General features: G+C 38.3%; 1 protein-coding gene across 4 annotated transcripts in view; it reads left to right on the top strand.

The window, feature by feature from the left end:
* Positions 1–1180: 1180 nt before the first annotated feature.
* The window catches only part of Dhod (dihydroorotate dehydrogenase 2), a 126825-nt gene continuing 104169 nt past the window's right edge, over positions 1181–23836 (top strand). For 2 of the 4 annotated variants that reach the window (XM_067145893.2, XM_067145895.2), the window contains exons 1-3: positions 1181–1370; positions 1810–1881; positions 11557–11766. In XM_067145893.2, the coding sequence (XP_067001994.2) occupies positions 1870–1881; positions 11557–11766 (222 nt within the window). In that variant the 5' untranslated portion in view covers positions 1181–1370; positions 1810–1869. Of the gene's footprint in view, positions 1371–1396; positions 1683–1809; positions 1882–11556; positions 11767–23836 lie in introns of those variants that run through there. The other 2 variants (XM_067145894.2, XM_067145890.2) reach the window with 2 other exon arrangements.

The following is a 23836-nucleotide window of genomic DNA, read 5'->3' as shown; positions in this document are numbered from 1 at the left end:
TGACCGAGATGAAAATGTTGTATTATTTCCGATCAAAACTTTACCTCTGGAGGTCGCGTATTATAACCACACATAAAACAATGAATTACACTTTCGGAGGACCACTTAAATGTTATTAAGGCAATACAGTATATAAAACATTTAGAGCACACAAGTCACTTATATATTCAGATGTACGTGAACTACAAAACGCACTAGTACTGTACGTACTTCTTATACATATACAATTATATTTACACATGCGGTACGTGCTGACACAAATTAACACTAGAAATATGCTTTACACTTGTGTTCCTAATTGTATTGTGCCATTGGTTTGGCTGCACCTGAAACGTTAGCACTGTTGTGCTAGTATTTTGTGAGACTGTTGTCTCCACATGTTACTAGCGGCCTGTCTGACGCGCTTCTTCCTTTTCTCGCCAGTCACTGGCGCCAGAAAACAGTCCCGGAAGCCAAGTGCTGCCCTCTATTCACAATTTCAAGAAATATAAATAAATACTACAATAATGTAAGTTAAACACAAATATGTTATAAAATTAATTAAATATATTGTTAATGCGATATATGCAGTAACAATGCATACACCAACCGACCCTACGAACAACATTTTCACACCATTCATAGCAGGGATTGGCTGCATAAAGATTGGCATTACTAGCATCGCTCATATCTCAGTCACTTTCATATTGTCAAAGCCAAGGTAAGACAGAGACAGAACTATGAAAGTACGGTAACAAAATTGCTCTAGCCTATACCAGAAGACATAGTGCACTGTAAACACTAGGTCCTGTCAGCAAAGGCATATCAGCCACATGGTTCTGTCTAATATTCCTACCTTTACGATTTTCCTTTCTATCATATTTATTTTTAACTATGACAAAAAACAGCTTCGTTTCTCTATAGAATTCACCCGGTTTTTACAGCACCACATCCAGAATATTCTTCCCGCTAACTGGTTCCATCACTCTCTGATTCAGCTGTCCTTCCCAGGTTAACTTAGCCGAAACAGGACGTTATTTAGTAAAATGTTATTAATGTAATATATGAAACACCATACACTGCCGCCATTTTTTTTACCTTATATTGTGGCTTTCAAAGAGAATGAATGGCGCTGTCAGAGGCGCATGTCAATTATTGTTTGTTTTCTCTGCCGTGATTATACTGTCCATCGCTGGTCCATCGTGGGTTTCGGTGTGTTTGCGAATGATTACTTGTCGTAACTTGTAGGTTATAAAATGAATGGTTAAGAATTTAAAATAGTTTTCGCTATCTGATAGTGAAGTGAAACTATTTTTCTATAAATTAAAGTGATAGTTTTAATATTGTGTTAATTGCGCGTGATTTTATTGAAAGAAATAGGAAATATTGAAGTAAGTGTTCTTTATTGGCATATCTTGACGTATGAAAGAGGGAGTTGTACTTATTCTCAGACGGACTTTTTTTTTACAAACACTCCACTCGACATGTTATTTGAGAGACTTGGTTGTATTTGATAAAAAAAATTTACCCGTGTCACTCGTCACTTGTGTTTCTACCAGGTGTTGGACTTCGTGACATTGTTTCACACACATTGTTCATTTGCGGCTTGTATTCTTAATTTTTATAAACATCAGTGTGAACTACGATTTTATGAAGCAGTTAACTTAATTGTCTTAAATTGTTCTTTGAGATGGAAAAATTAGGTGATTCACTTTTTCAGTAGCCTATATTTATATAGCCATATTTCGCTATAATCCCAGTTATCATTAAAGACTGTTTTATTTCATTTTAGTTACGATTCTCCGTCTTTATGCTGTTCATTTTTTTCAGGTGGGATAGGCTCCATCTCACAGTAATAAATGCATTGAGTGCATCATAGTTGGAACAGTCATGCCAGCATTGGTAGGTCTTTACATACTCTTCTTTATATTGCAACATTCTCCTTGTTTCTGCCCTAGAGATTTGATTGGGTTTGCTTTATTTAGAATCAGAATTGTTATATTACTCTTGTTTCAAATGATGCAGAATGGAGTACTGGTACTGTCCTACGTATAATACTATAACTTGGAATAGCTGTGACTTTTAGGACTCCCTTTGTTTTGCCCTTTTAAACTACATACACTCTCTCAACCAATTGCAGATTGTTGATAAGGTGTATCATACTCCATGTTGTTGATGCATACTTGAGAAAACAACCTATGGGATTTCCCGGAGATGAACTTCTTATGGCGATAATTATTCTTACGTCTGTAGAAGTATAAGGAACTTGTTGAAACTAAGGCATGTATTCCTGATCGTGTCTTGACCTTGATTAAATATGGGCATGTTAAATTCTTGAAGGTTGCAGTTCGATTGACCAATTTCACCACTGAAATTTACAGCCTTTGAATTTTGAGCCTATTCTGCAATTTCTAGTGTTCCTTAGGAGTTTATTGGGTGCTTTACTCGGTCATTATCTGCACCAGGGTTTTTGTAAGTTCAATTAAAATCATATTACTGATGATCTAAAGATGTATCATGAAACCTCAGATGCAGAAGTTACAGAATATTTTATTACCTGCATGTGACCATAAGAAGGCAAATCAGGATGTGGAGTTGAACAACACTAACTTCTGAAATTAACTTCGTGAAGTTGTCAAAATGATGTCTCAACATTTAATGGTACGAGTATATTTTTATTGCTCTAATTTAGTTACTTATTCCTTGTTCATTATCGGGTAAAGTTATGTAGGGGGAGTGTTATCAGATATTGGCAGTTGTGTTGTTAAATAAACACTAAGTTAACATGTAGCAATTGAGGTTTTCACGGCTGGCGTTACAAATCATGTCAGCGTTTTTCGGGCTTGTAGGCCGTGGTCCAGGAGCGACTGACTGTCCCGACGTTTCACCGAAGACTGCGTTCGGCATTGTCAGTGGTTCCGACTGACTTCGTTAGCAGTGAAGCTCTCAGTGGAATGAAGTGCTGTTGTAATTCCACCTCATTATATAGTGCAGGATACGGTACGCTGCTTGCCTATTGGCCGCCGTGGTGGTTGGGGGGGAGGGGGGTCGCTGATTGGCTGTTCTTCGGCCAATGGTTGAAGCGTTAGGGAGCCCGGTGTACATTGACCTGCCTTGCGGAGACAGGCAGCTGATCACCCGTTGCTTTCTTCTGGTCTGCCGTGGCTATCGTGTCCTTTAGGATTTAGAGCTTTCAAAACTGGAAACCAGGCTTTGTTTACCCGTTCAGATTCCCCCTTATGGTTGAAGCTGTTGGTGTGCTTCAGGATTTCAGTTGACATGCCACTCTTTTGAGTTTATGCCACTTGAAATAGGACAAACTTTAGGAATACTTAATGTTTTGCAAAGATGTTCACTTCTCAAGAAGTGGAGCAAAGTCTTTGTGAAGTCATGCAGTTAATCTGCTTTTCATATGATATAAAAAAGAAATATGTCTTATCCAGGCCTGCGAAAGAATCAATCTAAATAAAACACGTACTTGATTTATCATTCTTCGTTTGCTTTTCAGACTGTGTAATCTAATGGACCCTTTTCTTTTAACATTATCCATAATCTGAAGGAGAAATAAACCTGATCGTTGGTTTTGGCAGTTGTGTTTCACTGCTCTCATTTAGTTCACACTACATTACAGTAGCAACTTCTTGTGGTATTGCGTTCTATACGGCACCTGAAACTAGGAAAAATGTTTAACTCTCATAGCAGGAGTTAATTAATGTGAAGTAGTTTCTTAGAACTCGTTCCCCTGTTTGTGGGAGCGGTAGTATAACATCCACGGTATCTCTTACCTGTCGTAAGAGGAGACTAAAAGGAGTCTCGGGCTCTTAATGTGGGAGCGTGGGTTGACAGGGCCCTTAGTTGAGTCTTGGCATTGCTTCCACTTACGTGTGCCAGGCTTCTCACTTTTTTTTTTTTTTTGCTAGTTGCTTTACGTCGCGCCGACACAGATAGGTCTTACGGCGACGATGGGACAGGGAAGAACTAGGAGTGGGAAGGAAGCGGCCGTGGCCTTAATTAAGGTATAGCCCCAGCATTTGCCTGGTGTGAAAATGGGAAACCACGGAAAACCATTTTCAGGGCTGCCGACAGTGGGGTTCGAACCTACTATCTCCCGAATACTGGATACTGGCCGCACTTAAGCGACTGCAGCTATCGAGCTCGGTTTTCTCTATTTTATCCTACCTCCCTTGGTCAACTCGTGTTCTTTTCTGACCCCGAAGGTATTAGGTGTCGAGGCCTAGGGTGTCTTTCGTTTTTACACCCTTCTTGGCCCTTGTCTTTCTTTAGCTGTTAGCTTCACTTTTCGGAGTGTTGGACCACTTCTATTTTTCTTTCCTTCCGAGTAGTGTTAATAGAGGATGGTTGCCCAGTTGTCCTTCCTCTTAAAAAAATAATTACCACCAGCACCTCTTAGAAATCGGTAAATACGATGGGAAGAAAGTGTAGGCAGTAGCCTGTGCCTGTCGATATATACGGCATAATTGCTAAAGGAATCAGATGTTTAACTTAGATTTGAGTTCATTAAGACCATGGAAGTCTATGGTAAGCTTGTAGTTTTAAACACTGGAATATACTAAATACAGTGGACTCTGGTAAATTTGACATTGAATAATTATAAAATTGGATAATTCGAATGAAAGTTTATTCCCCTTGAAATTCCTATTCTAATCAAGCCAAAAAATTGTAGGCTATTTAATTTGCATTTTCGTGCTTAAATTTGGATAATTCAAAGTCAGGATTTCATCACAAGTTAATTTTGTGATGGTTTCTCGAATTGGAAGCCTTCAAATATTTCCCAAGAACACTATTTTTATTGTAGCTTCCTAGTTATGATAGTCACTATTATTAACACTTAACCTTTATCTCTATCATTGAATGTATTGTTACATGTGTTAAATTGTGTGTAAATACTGTTGTTTTACTAATGTTTATACAGGAAACCTACCTAACCATGATTGCTGAGGCAGCTGTACATGGGTTCATGCTGGGTTTTTTTTTTTTCAATTCAGTCATCAATGATCTGCATTTAGGGTGGTAGCCCAGATGGCAGATTCCCTATCAATTGTTTACCTCATATTTACATTTATTTATAATTGTTTACTTAGTTTTTTTCTTAATTATTTTCAACAAACTTGGAAATTTATCAAACATTTCCCTTGATGATAACTTATTCCAATCCCGTACTCCTCGTCCTATAAATAAATATTTGCCCCAATCTGTCCTCTTGAATTCCAACTTTGTCTTCATATTATGATCTTTCCTACTTTTATAAGTTCCACTCAAGCTTATTTTTCTATTTATGTAATTCCATGCCAATTCACCACTGACAGCTCGAAACATACCACATATCATAATCTGTTATCTTTATGTCCCGTATTGATAATTCCAATAATAAAAAATGATGTTCAAACACACAAGTATAAATATTGAACTTTCCAACTAATCAATACTATTATTTATTATAAGGTGCTTGCAACATTTTACATTACAGTACCGGTTTCGACCCTATGTGTGGGTCATCTTCATCTGCTGAAGAACTTTGATCTTTTTTTAAAATAACATATAGCCTAACTTAATATTAAAACATTACTTATTCTAGTTTTAGTTGACTAATTCTAAGTTACATTGGTACGTTGTGGTGTTAAAATGTGCTTGGATGAGAAATGTAAGTGTTTAAAATTGTTCAACAGTTCATTATGATGTCACTGATCATGTTCAAATACACACTCATTCTTTTGATTTCTGTATTACAATGTTAAGTACTCTTATTTTAAGTTTTTAAAACGTCTTATTTCTAAATGTTACAAAGTATCACATGACTTGATTTTTTAGCATACTTTGACTTCTACAATAAAACAGGTGCGAGTTGTGTGCTTTGAAGGGGTGAATAAATTTAAAATCTTCATGTAGTTTGCTCAAGGTCAAGTTGTTGAAGTTTAATGCCTCATTATCTGAAGTGGAATGGTGAAAATGTTCCCTTCTTCATAATTGCAATCTGTTGGAGAATTGTGCTGTGTTAGATTATCTAAATAGAAGAAAGAAAAGAGTTTTTCTGTTAAAGAATGTCTGTGAAACATGTTATAAAAATATTGCATATGCATGTTACTTACTTTCTTACTGCGTCTATCCTGTCACCTATGTACTTGTCAGGAGCGCGCCGTGCACTGCTTCGTGTATGATGGGGGCTGGCTATTGCGGCAGTGGAGGGGAAAGGTGGTGGAGCAAGGGAGAGTGCTTGGGGATGGGCTGGGGTAGGAGGGGGCATATCCCCTTCGGAGTCTTGGTTGTGTGTTCTTGTTTCTGTGTATTGACTCTCTTTAAGTAAATGTTTTCTGAGGGAGGGATGGTGTTATTGGAAAGGATATTTGTTTTTGTTTTTTCCTTTTATTTTGTTAAGATTAAAATTTGGTTTGGCATATTGATCCGTCTATATAAATAAAGTTGTGAGGGGTCCGCTGTCTGTAATTTGGTTTGTTTTGCCAATTTTTCAGATATCGATCCGTTTCAGGTCAACTCAAGACCGTACGAGTGGTTTTTATTTTTCGTGTCTGTTTGTCTTTTCCACCATCACGGCGAAACAGCTGGATAGATTTAGAGTATGCTCATCCCGTGGAAGGTTTCGATATGCATATGACTTAAAAAATGTCTGAATAGATGGGGGTTTATAGGAAAACCAGAAGTTTTCTTCCATTTTCTCTTACACCATTGATTTTCTGTAAAATCTGTGGACTATATATGAAATGTCCCTTCATTATAAACAACTTTTGTTATAAGTTATGAATTTTATTATGGTCCATATTGACAATTGATCACTATCATAGGGTAGGAAGAGTCCACCTATTCAATTCAACTAATAGTATTGAATAGGTGGACACTTCCTACCCTTTGATAGAAACTTTTGTTATGAACATAATTTTGCTTACTCTTCAAATGACGGAGAAACATACTATTTTCTGTGGGTCTCATGCTCTGCATTGAGTGCCCAATAGACCGACAACAAACCTACAGGTTACCATGGCAACGTCTCTGACTGCTTGCCAGCAGGGAAATGACATATTGCCATTTTTGTCATCATTCCTGTAAACTCGTTCCTTGGGTAGAAAGCAAGAGAGATGTTAATTGGCCATTTTGCAGGATATTGGCGGAATACCGTTGGAGGTTACAATTGTCCTCGGATAGCACTAAGGGGCGTTGTTAATATTTGAACAGTACTGCAGAGTGTAGCCCATTATTTCACACCATAAGGTGTCTTCTGGTATTTGCTATCATTTTTACTGTATTTCTATTCTACTCCTGTTTTCCGCTTTACCCCCTGTGAGTGGGGGCCGCAGATGAAGAATACACCCACAGTATCCCCTGCCTATCGTAAGAGGCGACTAAAAGGGGCCCCAAGGGCTCTCGACTTGGGAGCGTGAGTTGGTGACCACGGGGCCCTTAGCTGAGTCCTGGCATTGGTTCCACTTATTTGTGCCAGGCTCCTCACTTTCATCTATCCTGCCCGACCTCCCTTGGTCAACTCTTGTTCTTTTCCGACCCTGACGGTATTAGGGCATTCGAGGCCTAGGGAGTCTTTCATTCTCTCGCCCTTCATGGCCCTTGCCTTTCTTTGTCCATTACTTTATTTTTTGAAGTGACGGATCACTAATTTTTTCTTCTTTTTTCTCCTTGCCTACCCCCTGTGGGTGGGGGATGCAAACGAAGAATACACCCACGGCATCCCCTGCCTGTCATAAGAGACGACTAAAAGGGGCGACCAAGGGATGATAAAATTAGTACCATGAAACTACTCGTGATTAGTACCACCCCGTGGAGAACACGATGGGTCGCTTTTCCTTGCGTGTAGTACCACTATATTAGGTACAAAATAGGTTTGTGATTAGTAGCAAACGAGAGCGCGACGGCTTTTACAGTACCTGTGATTAGTAGCACTATATGATCAACACCATGGGATGATGGAACCCATGGTTCTGGCTTGCCTGTGATTATTACCCACTATATGAGGAACACCACGGGATAGTACAATCCCTGTGGTTAGTACACTTAGGTGATGAACATCATAGGTTTGCGTTGCCTGTCAGTGGTGCCGCAATGTGCAAAACACAGTAGGTCTGTAATACATGTGCGAATTTCATTACCTGTGAGTAGTACTATAATGTGTGGAAATACCGTGAATCTACGCTACTCTTGATTAGTACCGCAACATGACAAATACCATGGTTCTACATTTCTAGCTATAAATACCATTATGATGGGCCGATGACTTGGATTTTGGACCCGTTTCGACAACAAGCAGAATCGATTCAGCATCATGCTATAGAAGCAGTCCCTTGGTCCGTAATACTGTTGTTTTGTGCAAGCTTCTGTGCATGTGAGGCACTGTGGATCTGATCCACTGATCGTTTTAAATTCATATCCATCCATTCATTTTTCGTCCTCGATTTGAATTCTGGTCAGTGGAGGATTTTGGACTTTTAATTTGTCATCTCATTTAGTCTCATTTCGTACCATTAGGGGCCGATGACCTCGATGTTAGGTCCCTTTAAACAACAAACATCAATCATCATGTTTTCCACTTTAATTTCTTGCCTCTGCCTTGCCGGTTTAAGTCATCCTCTCTATCTGTTTATCTAAGAATCCATGCACCTGCCGGGCTGAGTGGCTCAGATGGTTAAGGCACTGGCCTTCTAACCCCAACTTGGCAGGTTCGATCCTGGCTCAGTCTGGTGGTATTTGAAGGTGCTCAAATACGAAAGCCCCGTGTCGGTAGATTTACTGGCACGTAAAAGAACTCCTGCGGGACTAAATTCCGGCACCTCGGCGTCTCCGAAGACCTTAAAAAGTAGTTAGTGGGATGTAAAGCAAATAACATTAATTATTAATCCATGCACCTAAATTTCTCCTCTGTTGCCGCCTTCTTATAGTTGTAACTCATACCATCACAATTTATTGAGGGGTATTTTATTTTCCAATACATCCACTTGATATTTATGTATTTGTCCTATCCGACTGTCCTCAGTTATAATCCCATTTCCTATTAATTTCAACTTAACTGTATTACTTTCTTCCTTAATTTATCCATATGTAAGCAATTGCTAGTCCCAAAACCTGGACACTGTTCTTTGATGAAAAAACCCAGGCTGTTCAAGTGTATAACTTTTGGTCCCAGAAAATATTGAAGTATGAATGCATTTTAATGACTGTGCAGACCTTCGTTTCGGGGTGGTTTTTTTCTAAATGGTAAGTTGTATTACAAAACTGGTAGCACAATTGCAGTTCAATTTGGAGAGATCTACAGCTATGGTCCTATGATTTATTGTTGTATTTTGATTGTTGATACGTTAGATAGCGCTGCATTTCTCGATTATAATCAAATATTTCCAACTCAATTGTGACTGGCAATAATGAAAAGGGGCATTTCTTTATAATGAAAACTCCATCTCAACTGTGAATGGCGGTTGCGAAGTGAGCCTGCCGTTATAGTAGAAACTCCCGAACTCGATTGTGATTATTATGCCATTATCGTCAAAACTTCCCCCATGCCTACCTTACATCGGAAACAATGTATGGCGTACTCCCTGTTTTGTTTTTCGGATAGCGCTAAGAGACATGCAATTTAATATAATCTTACTCACTGTCTTTACAGTAATTTATGGAGAAATCCGCATATAATGTAGAATACCGTGTCGAAGCACAGGTACATTTCCTAGTATTGATATAAAATTCCTCTATATTGAGCAAAGGGCCCTTAGAATTTATACTTAGAATTTCCATATCGCTTTCAATGTTAGAAAATTTATGTTTATATTCTTCTGTGTGTTGTTTGAGACTTTAGCATTTCTCATTCAAGCACATTTTAACACCACAACGTATCAGTGTAACTTAGAATGAGTCATCTAAAAGTAGATTAAGTAGTGTTTTAATATTAAATCGTCGGCATTCAGGCAGAAGTGACTAAGTCAATTTTTTACGAATTTGAGTTAGGTGCACTGCTGGGGTAAAGAAAACACGTTCTACACGATGGCATGGTCGTTATTTTAATAGAATTAACCATTTTGGGGGTTTGGGTACCTACCCTTTGATGTGAAGTCCATGTTTGAAGATTGACGTCCAGGTAAAAGTGACCTGTTTCACTGAATTTTGTCGCAGTGAGTTGTTTTTTGCTCCGCATATTGATGTAAATATTGTATATTTGTGCTAATTTTGTTTCCATCTAGGCTCTCTTTTGTTTGTTTTTTCATTTGCTCCTTCATTATGTTTTTTTGGCATTTTTTAACTTATATTATGTAAATTATTTCAATCCCCCTCATTTTTCACTGAAGATGGCTCAAACGAGCTGAAACATGTTTGAATTTGTTTACTCTGTCTAATGATGGAATATGTGATGTATTGAGGATACTCTCATTTTTCACCTTTGTAAAGTAGCATAAGCATATGCTGCGGTTTTACGTACGCTAAATTTTGTGATCACAAGCTAGACAGTACTGAGGAACACAGTGTACTGGGACATAACTTTGCTGACTGAAAACCTCTCTTGGATGGAGTGGGTTGAGAACTATGACTGTCCTGTCAAGATGCTAGCAATGATTTTGCTGAACTATGACCAAATGTAACATTGTCCAGGGGAGAGATTCAGTGTTTCTCAAAATGCTATGAACTTATTCAAAGAATGCCTATTGCGGTTAACTACCTTAACACTGTGAGCCCGGACGAGTCAAGATAGCGTCCCCATCCTGTGCCGGCGTGATTTAAACTCTAAACTCATTTTCATATAGATCAGAATCAGAATCTTTTACAATTCCCGTAATAATTTGTTCACTTATCCGTGGGCTGCATGCAAGAGTAGGATTTCCTTTACTTGTACTGGGTCAATATAGAGCATAAATTGACTACTTGAGAGACGATTGCAGAGTGTTGACTCACTACAATTTCATTCTAAATCTGTGAAGTCATATAATCCATCATTAGAACATGCGCGCATAAATTTGAGCTTATCGAACCAGAGTGCGAGGAGTGCGAATGTCAGCAGTTAGGTAAGATCTGGCTGAGCGCACATGGCTTTGGAACTTTGTCCCAATGTTGCACCACCAATCACTATTGATCGATAACACCACCTATCAATAGCAAATGAAATTGTCAATAAGTTAAAACAAAAACTAATTCAATAACATTAATAGTTTACGAGTGACTGAATTTCAAACTTCGTGGTAGTAGTATTACTAACAGTGGCACTCGGGGGCGCACCGCATGGTAGTAATATTACTACTGCCAGACGCATAGTGTTAAGCATATTATGTAGTGAGATTTAACATTTGAAATCCAACTATGTTCATGAGTTTATTTTTTTCACTGTTTCATAACATTCGGTCTCTTCTAAGAAAATTGGAAGAAATGTATATCATGAAATATGCAATTTCTTTTCATGTCATGGAGTTGAAATATAATTTATGCATATTTGAGGAAGTTGTATTGGAGACTGAAAGAGGAGAACTTGAGTAAATCCTTCAAAAGTCACCTATATTTTGTATTTCAACAGTTTCAATATATTAATTGTCTTATTTATAATATTGGTACTACTTCCAGAATAAACTCAAGTCAACTCTTCTTGTGTGCAGTGGTGGCCTCAGTGTATTCTCGGCACTCAGCATCTATAATGGAAGTGAACCCTTTCATGAGAAATTTGTTTTACCTCTGGTGCATAAGTTAGACCCTGAGACTTCACACAATATCGCATTGACTGCAGCAAAGTTTGGACTCATTGGCCAAAGTAAATTCAAAGATCCAGATTCACTGGTAAGTGAGAGTTTGCTTTGTGTTTATATTTTTATTATATCAGGTTCTTTAAATGCATTGAAGAATCTCTTGTTCCATCTAAGGCGGTCTTTCCCAAACTATGGTCCACAGACCCCTGGGGGGCCGCGGCAATAATCCAAGGGGTCAGCAGTAATAATCTAAGTTGTAAATACTTAAAGAGTAAAATCTTATTGAACACACACAATTCATAGATTATTGTAGTTAAATTTAGTAACACCGGGCGAGTTGGCCGTGCGGTTAGGAGCGCGCAGCTGTGAGCTTGCATCCGGTATATAGTGGGTTCAAACCCCTTTGTTGGCAGCCCTGAAGATGGTTTTCTGTTGTTTTCCATTTTCACACCAGGCTGGGGCTGTACCTTAATTAAGGCACGGCCGCTTCCTTCCCAATCCTAGGCCTTTCCTATCCCTTTGTCGCCATAAGACCTATCTGTGTCAGTGTGACGTAAAGCCAATTCACAATTAGAATTAAAAAGGTTCAACCTATTCTATACAAAATGTATTGTACAAGGTGTTCACAACATATTATTTATTATTACTAGTACCGGTTTCGACGCTTCATGGCGTCATCAGCTAGAAATCACAAAGTGGGCAAAGTACATGTCATAAAAGTTGTATAGATAATACATACATTGCTAAGTACAAATGATAGGCTGTTTTCTCATTAAAAGCTAGAAGAATGATGTGTAAAATATGGTGATATAATATAACACATACAGGCATTATAGTCTAATGAGCCAGGTGTGTATTGTGCAATAAAATTGGTCTGATGAATGAGAATAAAAGTCTTCATATGTTAATAAAACGATGCAGTAAAATTGTCCACTCTTCTATTGTTGTTCAATGGAGACATATATAAGTCCAGGTCCAGTGTTGTATGTGGTTGGCACGACCATAAAATATTTGTCTAAGGCCGGGACACCTGACGTTGAGAGGTTGAATAAGGTTGATTTTTAAGGTTGTCTCAGCTCAACGTGGGTGGTGAAGCTTAAAAGGAAGAAAAACTAAGTTAATGAAATGGATAGCTAAGAATGGGATCGCGGCCGAGTATGATAGGATATGAGACTCACCTTGTTTAGTGTGCTGGTTGTATGTTGTGAGAAGAGTTGTGGACGAGTGAGATGGGTGTGGGTAAGTTGAGTGAGTGTGAAGGTAGGGTGGGAGGAGCGGGAAGGGGAGGGGGAGAAGAAGAGAGGAATGGAATGGAAGGCGGAGTTCAAGGCGGGTCAGTGGGGCGGAGTGGCGGTGGTGTGTGACATAGAAGAGTGTTTTGGAGAGCGTAAAAGATCGATTTCTTCTCCGTGATTTTAATACCTCTAAAGACTTCGATTAGAAAATCGAAAAGGATATTAGGTTTTTCTGAAATTTCATTAAGGTTTAGATTAGGATTGAAAAATTGATCTAAGTGAATAAAACAGTTTTCTGTAACATGGAGTAAAGGGCCTTTGTATATGTTTTTGAGAATTTCTAGGTCTTGTTCTATGGTAGTGAAATTATGCTTTGAGTCATGTATGTGTTGGCCTATTGCAGAAAACCTATTACACTTAATGGCATTGACGTGTTCTAAGTATCTAACTTTGAAGCTTCTCCCGGTCTGTCCAATGTGTGAGGAAAAACAGTTATTGCATTGGAAACGGTAAACACCTGATTTTGCGTGAATGTGGGATTTGTTTATTGACTTGGTATTGTGAACTATATCCATATTTCTATTGTTGGTTCTGTACGATATCTTAATATTATGTTTCTTAAAGATGTTAGTTACACTGTGTATGTTTTCATTAAAAGTGAAGGTGGCGTATAGGGCAGGGTTAAGTCTTTCTTTGGTTAATGTTGTCTTTAGTCTACGTTTATATTTGTTGATAATGCGTTCTATGAATGAAGAATTATAACCGTTATATTTAGCGATGGCACGTATGGTATTCAGTTCTTTCTTTAGGTTTTCCTTGGATAACGGTATTTTTAATGCACGGTCTACCATACTATAGTAAGTAGCGCACTTGTGTGGGTGTGTGGAGTCTTTTCTGATAGTTGTCGCTGTTTGTGTTGGTTTTCTGTAGATATTATATTCTATTGAAGAAGGAAGTCTTGATTGTGAGGTCTAAAAAATTGAGTTAATGGTCTCGGATTCCAATGTAAATTTTATATTAGGATCAATCTTGTTTAAATTGTTAAGGGTGGTAGCTGCATTAACCGTTCTGTCATCCAGAATAACCAGACTGTCATCGACAAATCTGGACCAGAAAAGTATGTTTGAGAAAATATTATTGTTATTAATTGTCGTGTCTTTTAGGAAATCTATGTATATCTCCGCCAAAATTCCTGAGGCCGGCGACCCCATAGCCAGTCCATATTGTTGGTATATACATTTGTCAAATGTGAAGTAGTTGTTGTGTATCACTAGTTTCAGGACCTGCATGAAGTCCTAGATCTTGAGTTTACGTAGCTCACTATATGTTTTTAGGTTATTTTGGATTATGGGAAGAAGTCTTTTAATTTTAATACTGGGATACATGTTATTGATATCAAATGAATGAAGGGTGTGGAACGGTTGTATTTTAAATTTATGTAGTTCTCCGATTAATTCAGTAGTGTTTTTTACGGATTTTTTCAACTGAAATTTATAATTTTTACTAAGGAATTTTTGGATGAATTGGGCCAATTTGTATAATGGGCTAGAAATGATGGGGCGTATGGGGACGCCGGTCTTATGGATTTTGGGGAAAGCTTTGGTGGTAGGCAGACCGGGATTCATGTTAATTAATCGCATTTTTTCTTGTTCTGTGAAAAGAAATGATGTATTTTTTTAAAGTTTGTTTTAGGAGACGTTGGATTTGCTGAGTCGGATCTTTTTTAACTATAGAGAAGGAGCCATTATTGAAAAAACTTTTTGTTTCTTCAATGTAATAATTTTTATCCATGATAACGGTTGTATTGCCCTTATCAGCTTTTGTGATGATAAGGTCGTGATCTTTAATTTTCTTCGCGAGTTTGGCAATGTGTTCTCATTCTGCGAAGGTTTCTTTGTGTATACTACTATTAGTTGGTGTTGTTTTTGTTTTTTAGGTTATGGATTTTGTTTAATGTCCATTTAACGTCTAATCTGACCTCATCTTGTAAGTCTAAAGGCATTTTATTTATAGCTGTTTCATACTCCATGACTAGTGTGGTAGCGATATTAACCTTATTTGGACATGGCCAATTGTGTTTTGGTCCTTTTTCAAGGATATCATTTTCCTTGTCTGAAAGTTTTATTTTTGTTAAGTTAGCTACTGGAGGGTGAAAATGTTCTATCAAAGACTCTTGGTTATGGGTACTCGATTTATTAGAAATTTTTGTAATTGGCCTTGCGTTATTCTTAAGGTTATTAAGTTTCTTCTCATGTGTTGCTTGCTTTTGCTCCAGTATTTTGGAATAGTTATTCCGTGAGTTTAGTTTGGAATATGTCCCATTGAGCTTTGGAAAGTATGTGCGCTGTCTCAGGGTGTGCCTCATATAGATTTTTAGTTTTAGACCTCACAATCAAGAGACTTCCTTCTTCACTAGAATATAATATCTACAGAAAACCAACACAAACAGCGACAACTATCAGAAAAGATCCCACACGCACACAAGTGCGCCACTTACTATAGTATGGTAGACCGTGCATTAAAAATACCGTTATCCAAGGAAAACCTAAAGAAAGAACTGAATACCATACGTGCCATCACTAAATATAACGGTTATAATTCTTCATTCATAGAACGCGTTATCAACAAATGTAAACGTAGACTAAAGACAACATTAACCAAAGAAAGACTTAACCCTGCCCTATACGCCACCTTCACTTTTAATGAAAACATACACAGTGCAACCAACATCTTTAAGAAACATAATATTAAAATATCGTACAGAACCAACAATAGAAATATGGATATAGTTCACAATACCAAGTCAATAAACAAATCCGACATTCACGCAAAATCAGTACCGTTTCCAATGCAATAACTGTTTTTCCTCAGACATTGGACAGACCGGGAGAAGCTTCAAAGTTAGATACTTTGAACACGTCAATGCCATTAAGTATAATAGGTTTTCTGCAATGGGCTAACACATACATGACTCAAAGCATAATTTCACTACCATAGAACAAGACCTAGAAATTCTCAAAAACATAAACAAAGGCCCTTTACTCCATGTTACGGAAAACTGTTTTATTCACTTAGATCAATTTTTCAATCCTAATCTAAACCTTAATGAAATTTCAGAAAAAACTAATACCCTTTTCGATTTTCTAATCGAAGTCTTTAGAGGTATTAAAATCACGGAGAAGAAATCGATCTTTTACACTCTCAAAAACACTCTTCTATGTCCCACACCACCGCCACTCCACCCCCCTGACCCGCCTTGAACTCCGCCTTCCATTCCATTCCTCTCTTCTTCTCCCCCTCCCCTTCCCGCTCCTCCCACCCTACCTTCACACTCGCTCAACTTACACCCATCTCACTCGTCCACAACTCTTCTCACAACATACAACCAGCACGCTAAACAAGGTGAGTCTCATCTCCTATCATACTCGGCCGTGATCCCATTCATAGCTATCCATTTCATTAACTTAGTTTTTTGTTCCTTTTAAGCTTCACCACCCACGTTGAGCTGAGACAACCTTAAAAATCAACCTTATTCAACCTCTCAACGTCAGGTGTCCCGGCCTTAGACAAATATTTTATGGTCGTGCCAACTGCATACAACACTGGACCTGGACTTATATATGTCTCCATTGAACAACAATAGAAGAGTGGACAATTTTACTGCATCGTTTTATTATCATATGAAGACTTTTATTCTCATTCATCAGACCAATTTTATTGCACAATACACACCTGGCTCATTAGACTATAACGCCTGTATGTGTTATATTATATCACCATATTTTACACATCATTCTTCTAGCTTTTAATGAGAAAACAGCCTATCATTTGTACTTAGCAATGTATGTATTATCTATACAACTTTTATGACATGTACTTTGCCCACTTTGTGATTTCTAGCTGATGACGCCATGAAGCGTCGAAACCGGTACTAGTAATAATAAATAATATGTTGTGAACACCTTGTACAACACATTTTGTATTGAATAGGTTGAACCTTTTTAATTCTAATTGTGAATCTCAGTTCAATACGGGAAAATGAATTTCTTAACTTATAAAGTAAAGCCAATTGCAAAAAAAAATTAGTAACTATGTCTTGGGGGATAGATGGCATGGAGTGTCTTCTTTGGTAGTTTGGTATGGTACACAGCTAGTTGCACCAGCGCAGTCAAGTGTGCCCCCTGATAATTGTCGAGAAGCAAAATGTTGACTCGCTTGTTTGAACTGAGAGATGAAGATAGACCTTTTCTTCTCGACGCAATATGCTATTCAAAGACTTCTTTAAGGATTTCTCATGGCTTATGAGACTTGCTTATGTAGCAGACATATTCAGTCACTTGAATGAACTGAATTCAAGTCTTCTTCTTGCCTCCGAATTTGGCCAACTGTGGACCGCGTGAAACTTAATGCTTTCTGGCCAGCCTTCTTCTTTTCTCTTCCCAGAACTTCTTCATTCGTTCACTCCTTATGTTTCTCTGTTCCTCAGATATTACAAATTTGGGCCTGTTCTTCCGCTGCTCTTCATGGAATTTGTGGTCATCTACTCGAGTTCTAAATTTCTTTCTGTTGAGGATCAATTCTGATGTTATTTTAATTTCTTCTGCATCCTTCTTAACCTCCTCCACCCATTTTGTTGTCCACCTCAATCCAATTATATATTTAAATATCCTTTTAGTCAGGCGGTTGTCATTTATTCTGACGAGATGTCCGCAAAATTTCAGTCTTTGTTTTTGCATTGTGTCCGTAATCTTTTCGGAATACTTGTAGAGATCCTCATTTCTCCTTTTCCTCCACATACCATCCGTCGTTTTCTGAGGTCCAAGAATTTTCCTCAGAATTTTTCTTTCCTTCTTCTCAATTTCTTGAAGTTCCCCTTTTTTTATTTAATATAAGGCATTCTGAACCATACAGCCCCTCTGGTTTTACAACAGCGTTGTAGTGTTTAATTTTGGCTTTGTAGGATATTGCCTGTTTATTGTACCTGTTCTGTGTCAGTCTGTAGGCCAGTTCTAATTTTCTAGCTCTTTCCTTGTTTGCCTCCTTGTCTAGTCCATTGGGTTGGATCAGTTCTCCCAAATACTTAAACTTTTCTACTCTTCTAACCTTTCTGCACTTTACTTCCATGCTTTTCTCTCCCTGATGTCAGTACTCCATGTACTTCATCTTTTCGTAGGAGACTTTGAGACCTGTTTTCTTAGCAGTGTCATGAAGAAGCTCCAGCATCCTTTGGGCACCCTCTCTGTTTTGAGCTAAGAGAGCAGGATCATCAGCAAAAGCCAGACATTTAATTTCCAAGTTTTGTCCCTTGTGCCCAAGATGAATTCCCTGTGTGCCTTCTACTTTCAGAGAGTTTTCCCAGGTTCTTATGACTTTCTCCAATACAATGTTAAACAGGATGGGTGATAATCCATCTCCTTGTCTGACTCCTGTCTTTATTTGGAATGGATCAGAGATTTCTCCAGCAAATTTAATTTTTGAGATGGTGTCTGTCAGGGTTTGTTTTATTATTTCTCTCGTTTTCCTATTGATTCCAAACTCTTCTAGGATATTAAATAATGTCTGTCTGTCAATTGAGTCATATGCTTTTTGGAAATCGACGAAGATTACCACTGTGTTCTGGCCCCTCAATGCTCTAGTCCTTAGAATACCCTTGAGGTATTCTCCAATGAGGGAGTCTATTTGTTCTTCAACCCTGTTCAGTAGCACTTTGGAGAATATTTTGTGCGCAACTGAAAGTAAAGAGATACCTCTGTAGTTATTAATATCCATTCGGCTACCTTTCTTGTGGAGTGGGTGGATAAGCGCACATTTCCAATCGTTTGGAATCCTTTCAGTTTTCCAAATCTCTTTTATGAGGTGATGTATTTGCTACCTCAGACTACAGGGGTAACACAAAACAAGGCACAAACAGAGTTAAAAGGGGAAGGTAAGAGCAAACTACACAATATAAGAAATCACTACACACTCGGAAAAACAGTAGCTGTCATTACTCGGATCTCCAACAAAACATGTACGTAAATATCAGTAGGGCCAACTAGTGAACGACAAAACGGGAAGATGGAAGGGCTGGGAACCTACCAAAGGCATGGACATGGCTTAGATAGCGGATTCCGAAATAAATCCCCGTGATCCTTAGATTTGAAAAATATTATTTACAAAATAATTTTACAAATACATTCCAAGTTACGAGCTATAAGTTCAGTGATATACATAGCTTATTTCGTACCAGTGTAAATTCAAATTTCAAAACAACTATACATCTAGTTACCAATGCAGTAGTACAATGCAATTTACAGGTTATCCAAAGTCTAGCTTACCTCAAGTGATACAGAACTACCAGAGGCAAACCCCAAGGGAAATAATATTAAACTACAATATACATATTTTAGTGAAACAAGAAATGGGAATGCCTCGGAAACGAACAGTTAAGTCCAGCTGAAAAACTAAGGCGTCATAAGTAACTAATTTGGTGAATCTAGGCGAGGTTAGGGCAGACTCGTGTATGAAAAGCACATCGGAACATTACCAAAATTTTAGCAGGAAAGGAATTCAAGAGTGCTTACCCGAGGAGTGTGCCATCCCGGAAACCGGGGGACGTCAACTAGCTAGGCTGCTTGCAGGCAGATAGACCAAGACCGACCGAATTCAGGATACAGAATTCATTCGAACACTGCCTCGCTCACTATATATAGGAAATTCTGGCCTTGGAGGCAGCCAATCAGCGTGCACGAGTTCCCTATCGCCACCTAGACTCACCAATCACAACCTTACTTTCGATCGTGAACTTTGACTAACATTCTAGAATACGCCTGATCGCGAATGTCGTATTTCCAGAACAGTCAGAAATATTTTCTAGAATACATTACAAACAAAGTAACACACCCTGTACAAAAGTTATGAAACTTTCTGGATCTTTCCAGGAACTATAGAACAGAATTCTACTATTTACAAATGCACGTCACCAATCTTACACAGTACAGGTTAGGTCATTACGTTATCTTATGCTCTACAAATAACAGTACAGGTTAGGTCATAATAAATAAAACATAATATCATATTTTACAATTAAAGTCTTAAAAAAAAAAAATACATTCCACTCGCACTACATAGTTCACTTGTAACAGTATTATTTATGCAACCACTTCTCCAATCTTCCACATTTCTGCCACAATGCCATCTTCCCCTCGTGCTTTGTTGTTTTTAAGCTCTGTGATTATACATTTTATCTCATCTAGACTTGGTGGTTTGGAATTTGGATTCTCATTGGATAGTTTCAGGACAGGCAATCTTTCATGCGGTTCTTCACAGTTGAGCAGCGTTTGGAAGTAGTTAGCCAAGAGCTGGCAGTTTTCTTTATCATTTGTTGCTATGCTACCGTCTGTTCGTCTGAAGCACAGATTTGGTGGTGTGTATCCCTTTAGGTCTTCTTTGAAGGTTTTGTAGAACTCCCTGGTGTTGTTCCTTTGAAATTCCTCTTCTATCTTCTCTATCCTATTCCTGTCATATTTTCTCTTCTCTGTTCTTATGGTCCTAGCTGTTCTCTTCCTTGCTTCCTTGAAGTCTTCCAAGTTCTCGCTGTTGCTGTTCGAATGCCATCTCTTCCAGGCCCTTAGTCTACTTTCTAATGCATCGTCACATTTTTCGTTCCACCATCTATGTTTCCGCTTCCTTGGAGGATTCCCCAAACCTTCAGCAGCTTTGTTCATGGAGTCTCTGATTTCATCCCAGTTGGTCATCCTTAGTTTGGAGAGGTTCTGTTGGTATTCCAATTTATTCTGTTCCAGAGTCTCTATAATGATCCTGGGCTTCCTTTGCTATCTCGGTTTAGATCTATTCGGCTGGAATCTTACTTTTATCTCAGAGAGATAGTGATCCGAATCAATGTTCAGGCTTTTCCTTACTTTGACATTTAGGATTTCTTTCTGGTTTTGTGCTGTTATTGCAACATGGTCAATCTGAAATTCACCCAACATTGTGTTAGGAGAGACCCAGGTTTTCTTCAATTTTGGGGGAGCTTTGAAATATGTGGACATGAGTTTCAGGTTGAATTGTCTACAGTAATCAATCAGTCTTTCGCCATTTCTGTTCATTCTTCTGTGTGCTGGGTAATCTCCCACGACTTTTCTATGTTTCCTTTCTTTGCCTATCTGAGCGTTGAAGTCTCTTCATAGTCCAAGATAAAATTGATGGAGCAATAAAGAAAATGAGTACCATATATGAGCACGTCGAATTGGTAAAACCAAATTTGATTCTTTCCTTACACTTTTATGCATTTCTATCTGGAAGCAAGGAAATCCTACCAGTGTACAATAAGTGATATGGTAAAAACACCTGGAATTGGTAGGATCCACATTCAGACAATATTTTGTGCCTTTAATTGAGAACACCTCATGGATCAGAGACCTCTTCTTGGAAAATGGATATAAACTGCCCTCCTTTGAAGAATATCAACAAAACAAAGTATCCTGTGACTATGAAGACCCTCTAATGCATCTACACGACTCTGATCTATTTCTATATCCATGCATATCCCCTATACCCTGCCATTTCCAGAAAGGCAGTACTGTGTTTAATGACTTACTTGTGTGAGTGTACATTTTCTCCTCTCACACAAATGAAAACAAAGTAAAGAAACATAGGTAATATAGAAGCTGAACTTCGACTCAAATGATTACGCTTATCTCTGTCTCATTGATCCAACAAATCTTTACCAAGTCATTGTTATCAAATAAGTTTCCAGATGACTGTTGTAAATATTAATCAAGTGTGTCATTGTTTTATAATTTTTATGTAATTAGGAAGTATATTTATGAACTGTAAATGAAGTCAAATTAAAGTTTAAAGGAAAATAAATAAAAGGTTTGTGTTTAATATAAAACTAAACATGATAGCATTACAAAAATGTGTCTTTTGTTCACTGAATTGTGTTCCACGTTTAAGGGATCCTTGGGCATGCATGCGATTTGGTGAGGGATCCTCAGATACAAAAAGTGTGTGAAACCCTGATGTAAGGGATAACAGTACTACAGCTTCAGGAATTATTTTTTGAACAAGATTCAAGCTTTCTTGGTCAACTCTTGTTCACTTTCAACCCGTGGGAGTCTTTCATTTTCACATCTCTCAAACAAAAACTTCATTCTCAAGGTATTAACACTGTTTCTCATAATTATTGTCAAGGGAGAGTTTGTAATCCCTTTGTTGTGCCTTTTTGAAATCACCCCCACCACCTAAAAATCATATCATTCACATTTTTGAATGAATTCTAGGCATGAACACTTGGTAATGTTCCACATTAAAGACAACCGATATCTGTCTACTGATGTAATAATTAAATTAATTTTTAATGGGTAGTTTGCATACTTTTTTCTTGTTTACAGAATCTAGAATTATTATTATTAAAGGTACTAAGAATTAAAAACATAATGTCTCTGTGTAAAAATAAAAATAAAGAGTGAATCTGGATAACAGTCATACAAATAGTGATCATATTTAAACTAACACTAGATTTCACTCGCAGATAAATTGAAGAAGTTGCTCATTTGCTCTGTTACTGTGGAGAATTCATAAAACCTTATTGCTGCTAGAACATAATCATTGGGAAGTAACAAACAAGTGACAGTAGTGATTGATTGAGCTCATTTTTGCTTCCTACCTTCATCAGGAGGATGGGCGTCAACACGCATTGAGGGACCACTTGAAAGATCCTCAGTCTGATAAGAAGAAAACAAACACAAAAATTATAAAGAGGAATACAAGTGGTAAAAGATTGGAACACAAAAGGATAAAAGGATTCTAACAGTCAATATAAATGATGAACCACCCCCCGCATGGCGCAACCACCTCAAAGGGCTATAGCCTACTAAGCGACTGCTGCTCAGCCCGAAGGCCTGCAGATTACGAGGTGTCGTGTGGTCAGTATGATGGATCCTCTCTGCCATTATTCTTGGCTTTCTAGACCGAGGTCACCATCTCACCGTCAGATAGCTCCTCGGTTGTAATTACGTAGGCTGAGTGGACCTCGAACTAGCCCTCTGATGCAGGTAAAATTCCCTGACCTTGCCGGAAATCAAACCCGGGGCCTCCAGGTAAGAGGCAGGCACGCTACTCCTACACTGCGAGGCCGGCATAAATGATGAAAAGGAACAGGTAATTGGATAAATACAATGCCAGGCCACCTATCATTGTGTTGTATGTTCCTGTCTTTGTATAAGGGCAAATCATCTAAAACTTGTACCCCAAATCTTTATGAAAGGGAAGGTGCTATTGATGTGCCATTTTCCAGAAGTAAAGTGTAACCAAAATAAAACTTGAAAATTGTAAATATTAACAGTTGTCTCCTCCATTCAGCTGCTTAGTTATGGGGCTATGATGTTTTTAGGTACTGTTTCCTTTACAGTACACTAATTGCATTGTGACTTCCTCTTCAGTTACTTTGTGATAGTTCAAGAAGTGGGATGTGCTGGAAGATGGTGTTTACCAATGCTGTAAGAATGCTGTTCGTTCTTGTGCTCTGTACAAGAAATGATATCCCAATAGGCATCACCCCTTGTGGGTGGGGGACGCAGATGAAGAATACACCCATGGTATCCCCTGCCTGTTGTAAGCGGTTTGGCATTACTTCCACTTCCTTGTGCCAGGCTCCTCCCTTTCATCTATCCTGTCCGACCTTCCTTGGTCACTTCTTGTTCTTTTCTGACCCCGACGCTATTAGGTTTCCGAGGGCTAGGGAGTCTTTCATTTTCACGCGCTTCGTGGCCCTTGCATTTCTTCGTCCGTTACTTCATTTTTCGAAGTGACAGCTCCCTTCTTTTTTCTTTTTTCTCTCTCTCTACCCCCTGTGGGTGGGGGACGCAGACGAAGAATACACCCACGGTATCCTCTGCCTATCATAAGATGCGACTAAAAGGGGTGACCAAGGGATGATCA

The sequence above is a fragment of the Anabrus simplex genome, chromosome 4 (assembly GCF_040414725.1).
Source record: "Anabrus simplex isolate iqAnaSimp1 chromosome 4, ASM4041472v1, whole genome shotgun sequence".
Lineage (NCBI taxonomy): Eukaryota > Metazoa > Arthropoda > Insecta > Orthoptera > Tettigoniidae > Anabrus > Anabrus simplex.
Note: the sequence above shows the minus strand (reverse complement) of the source record. Positions and strands in the feature narration are given on the sequence as shown.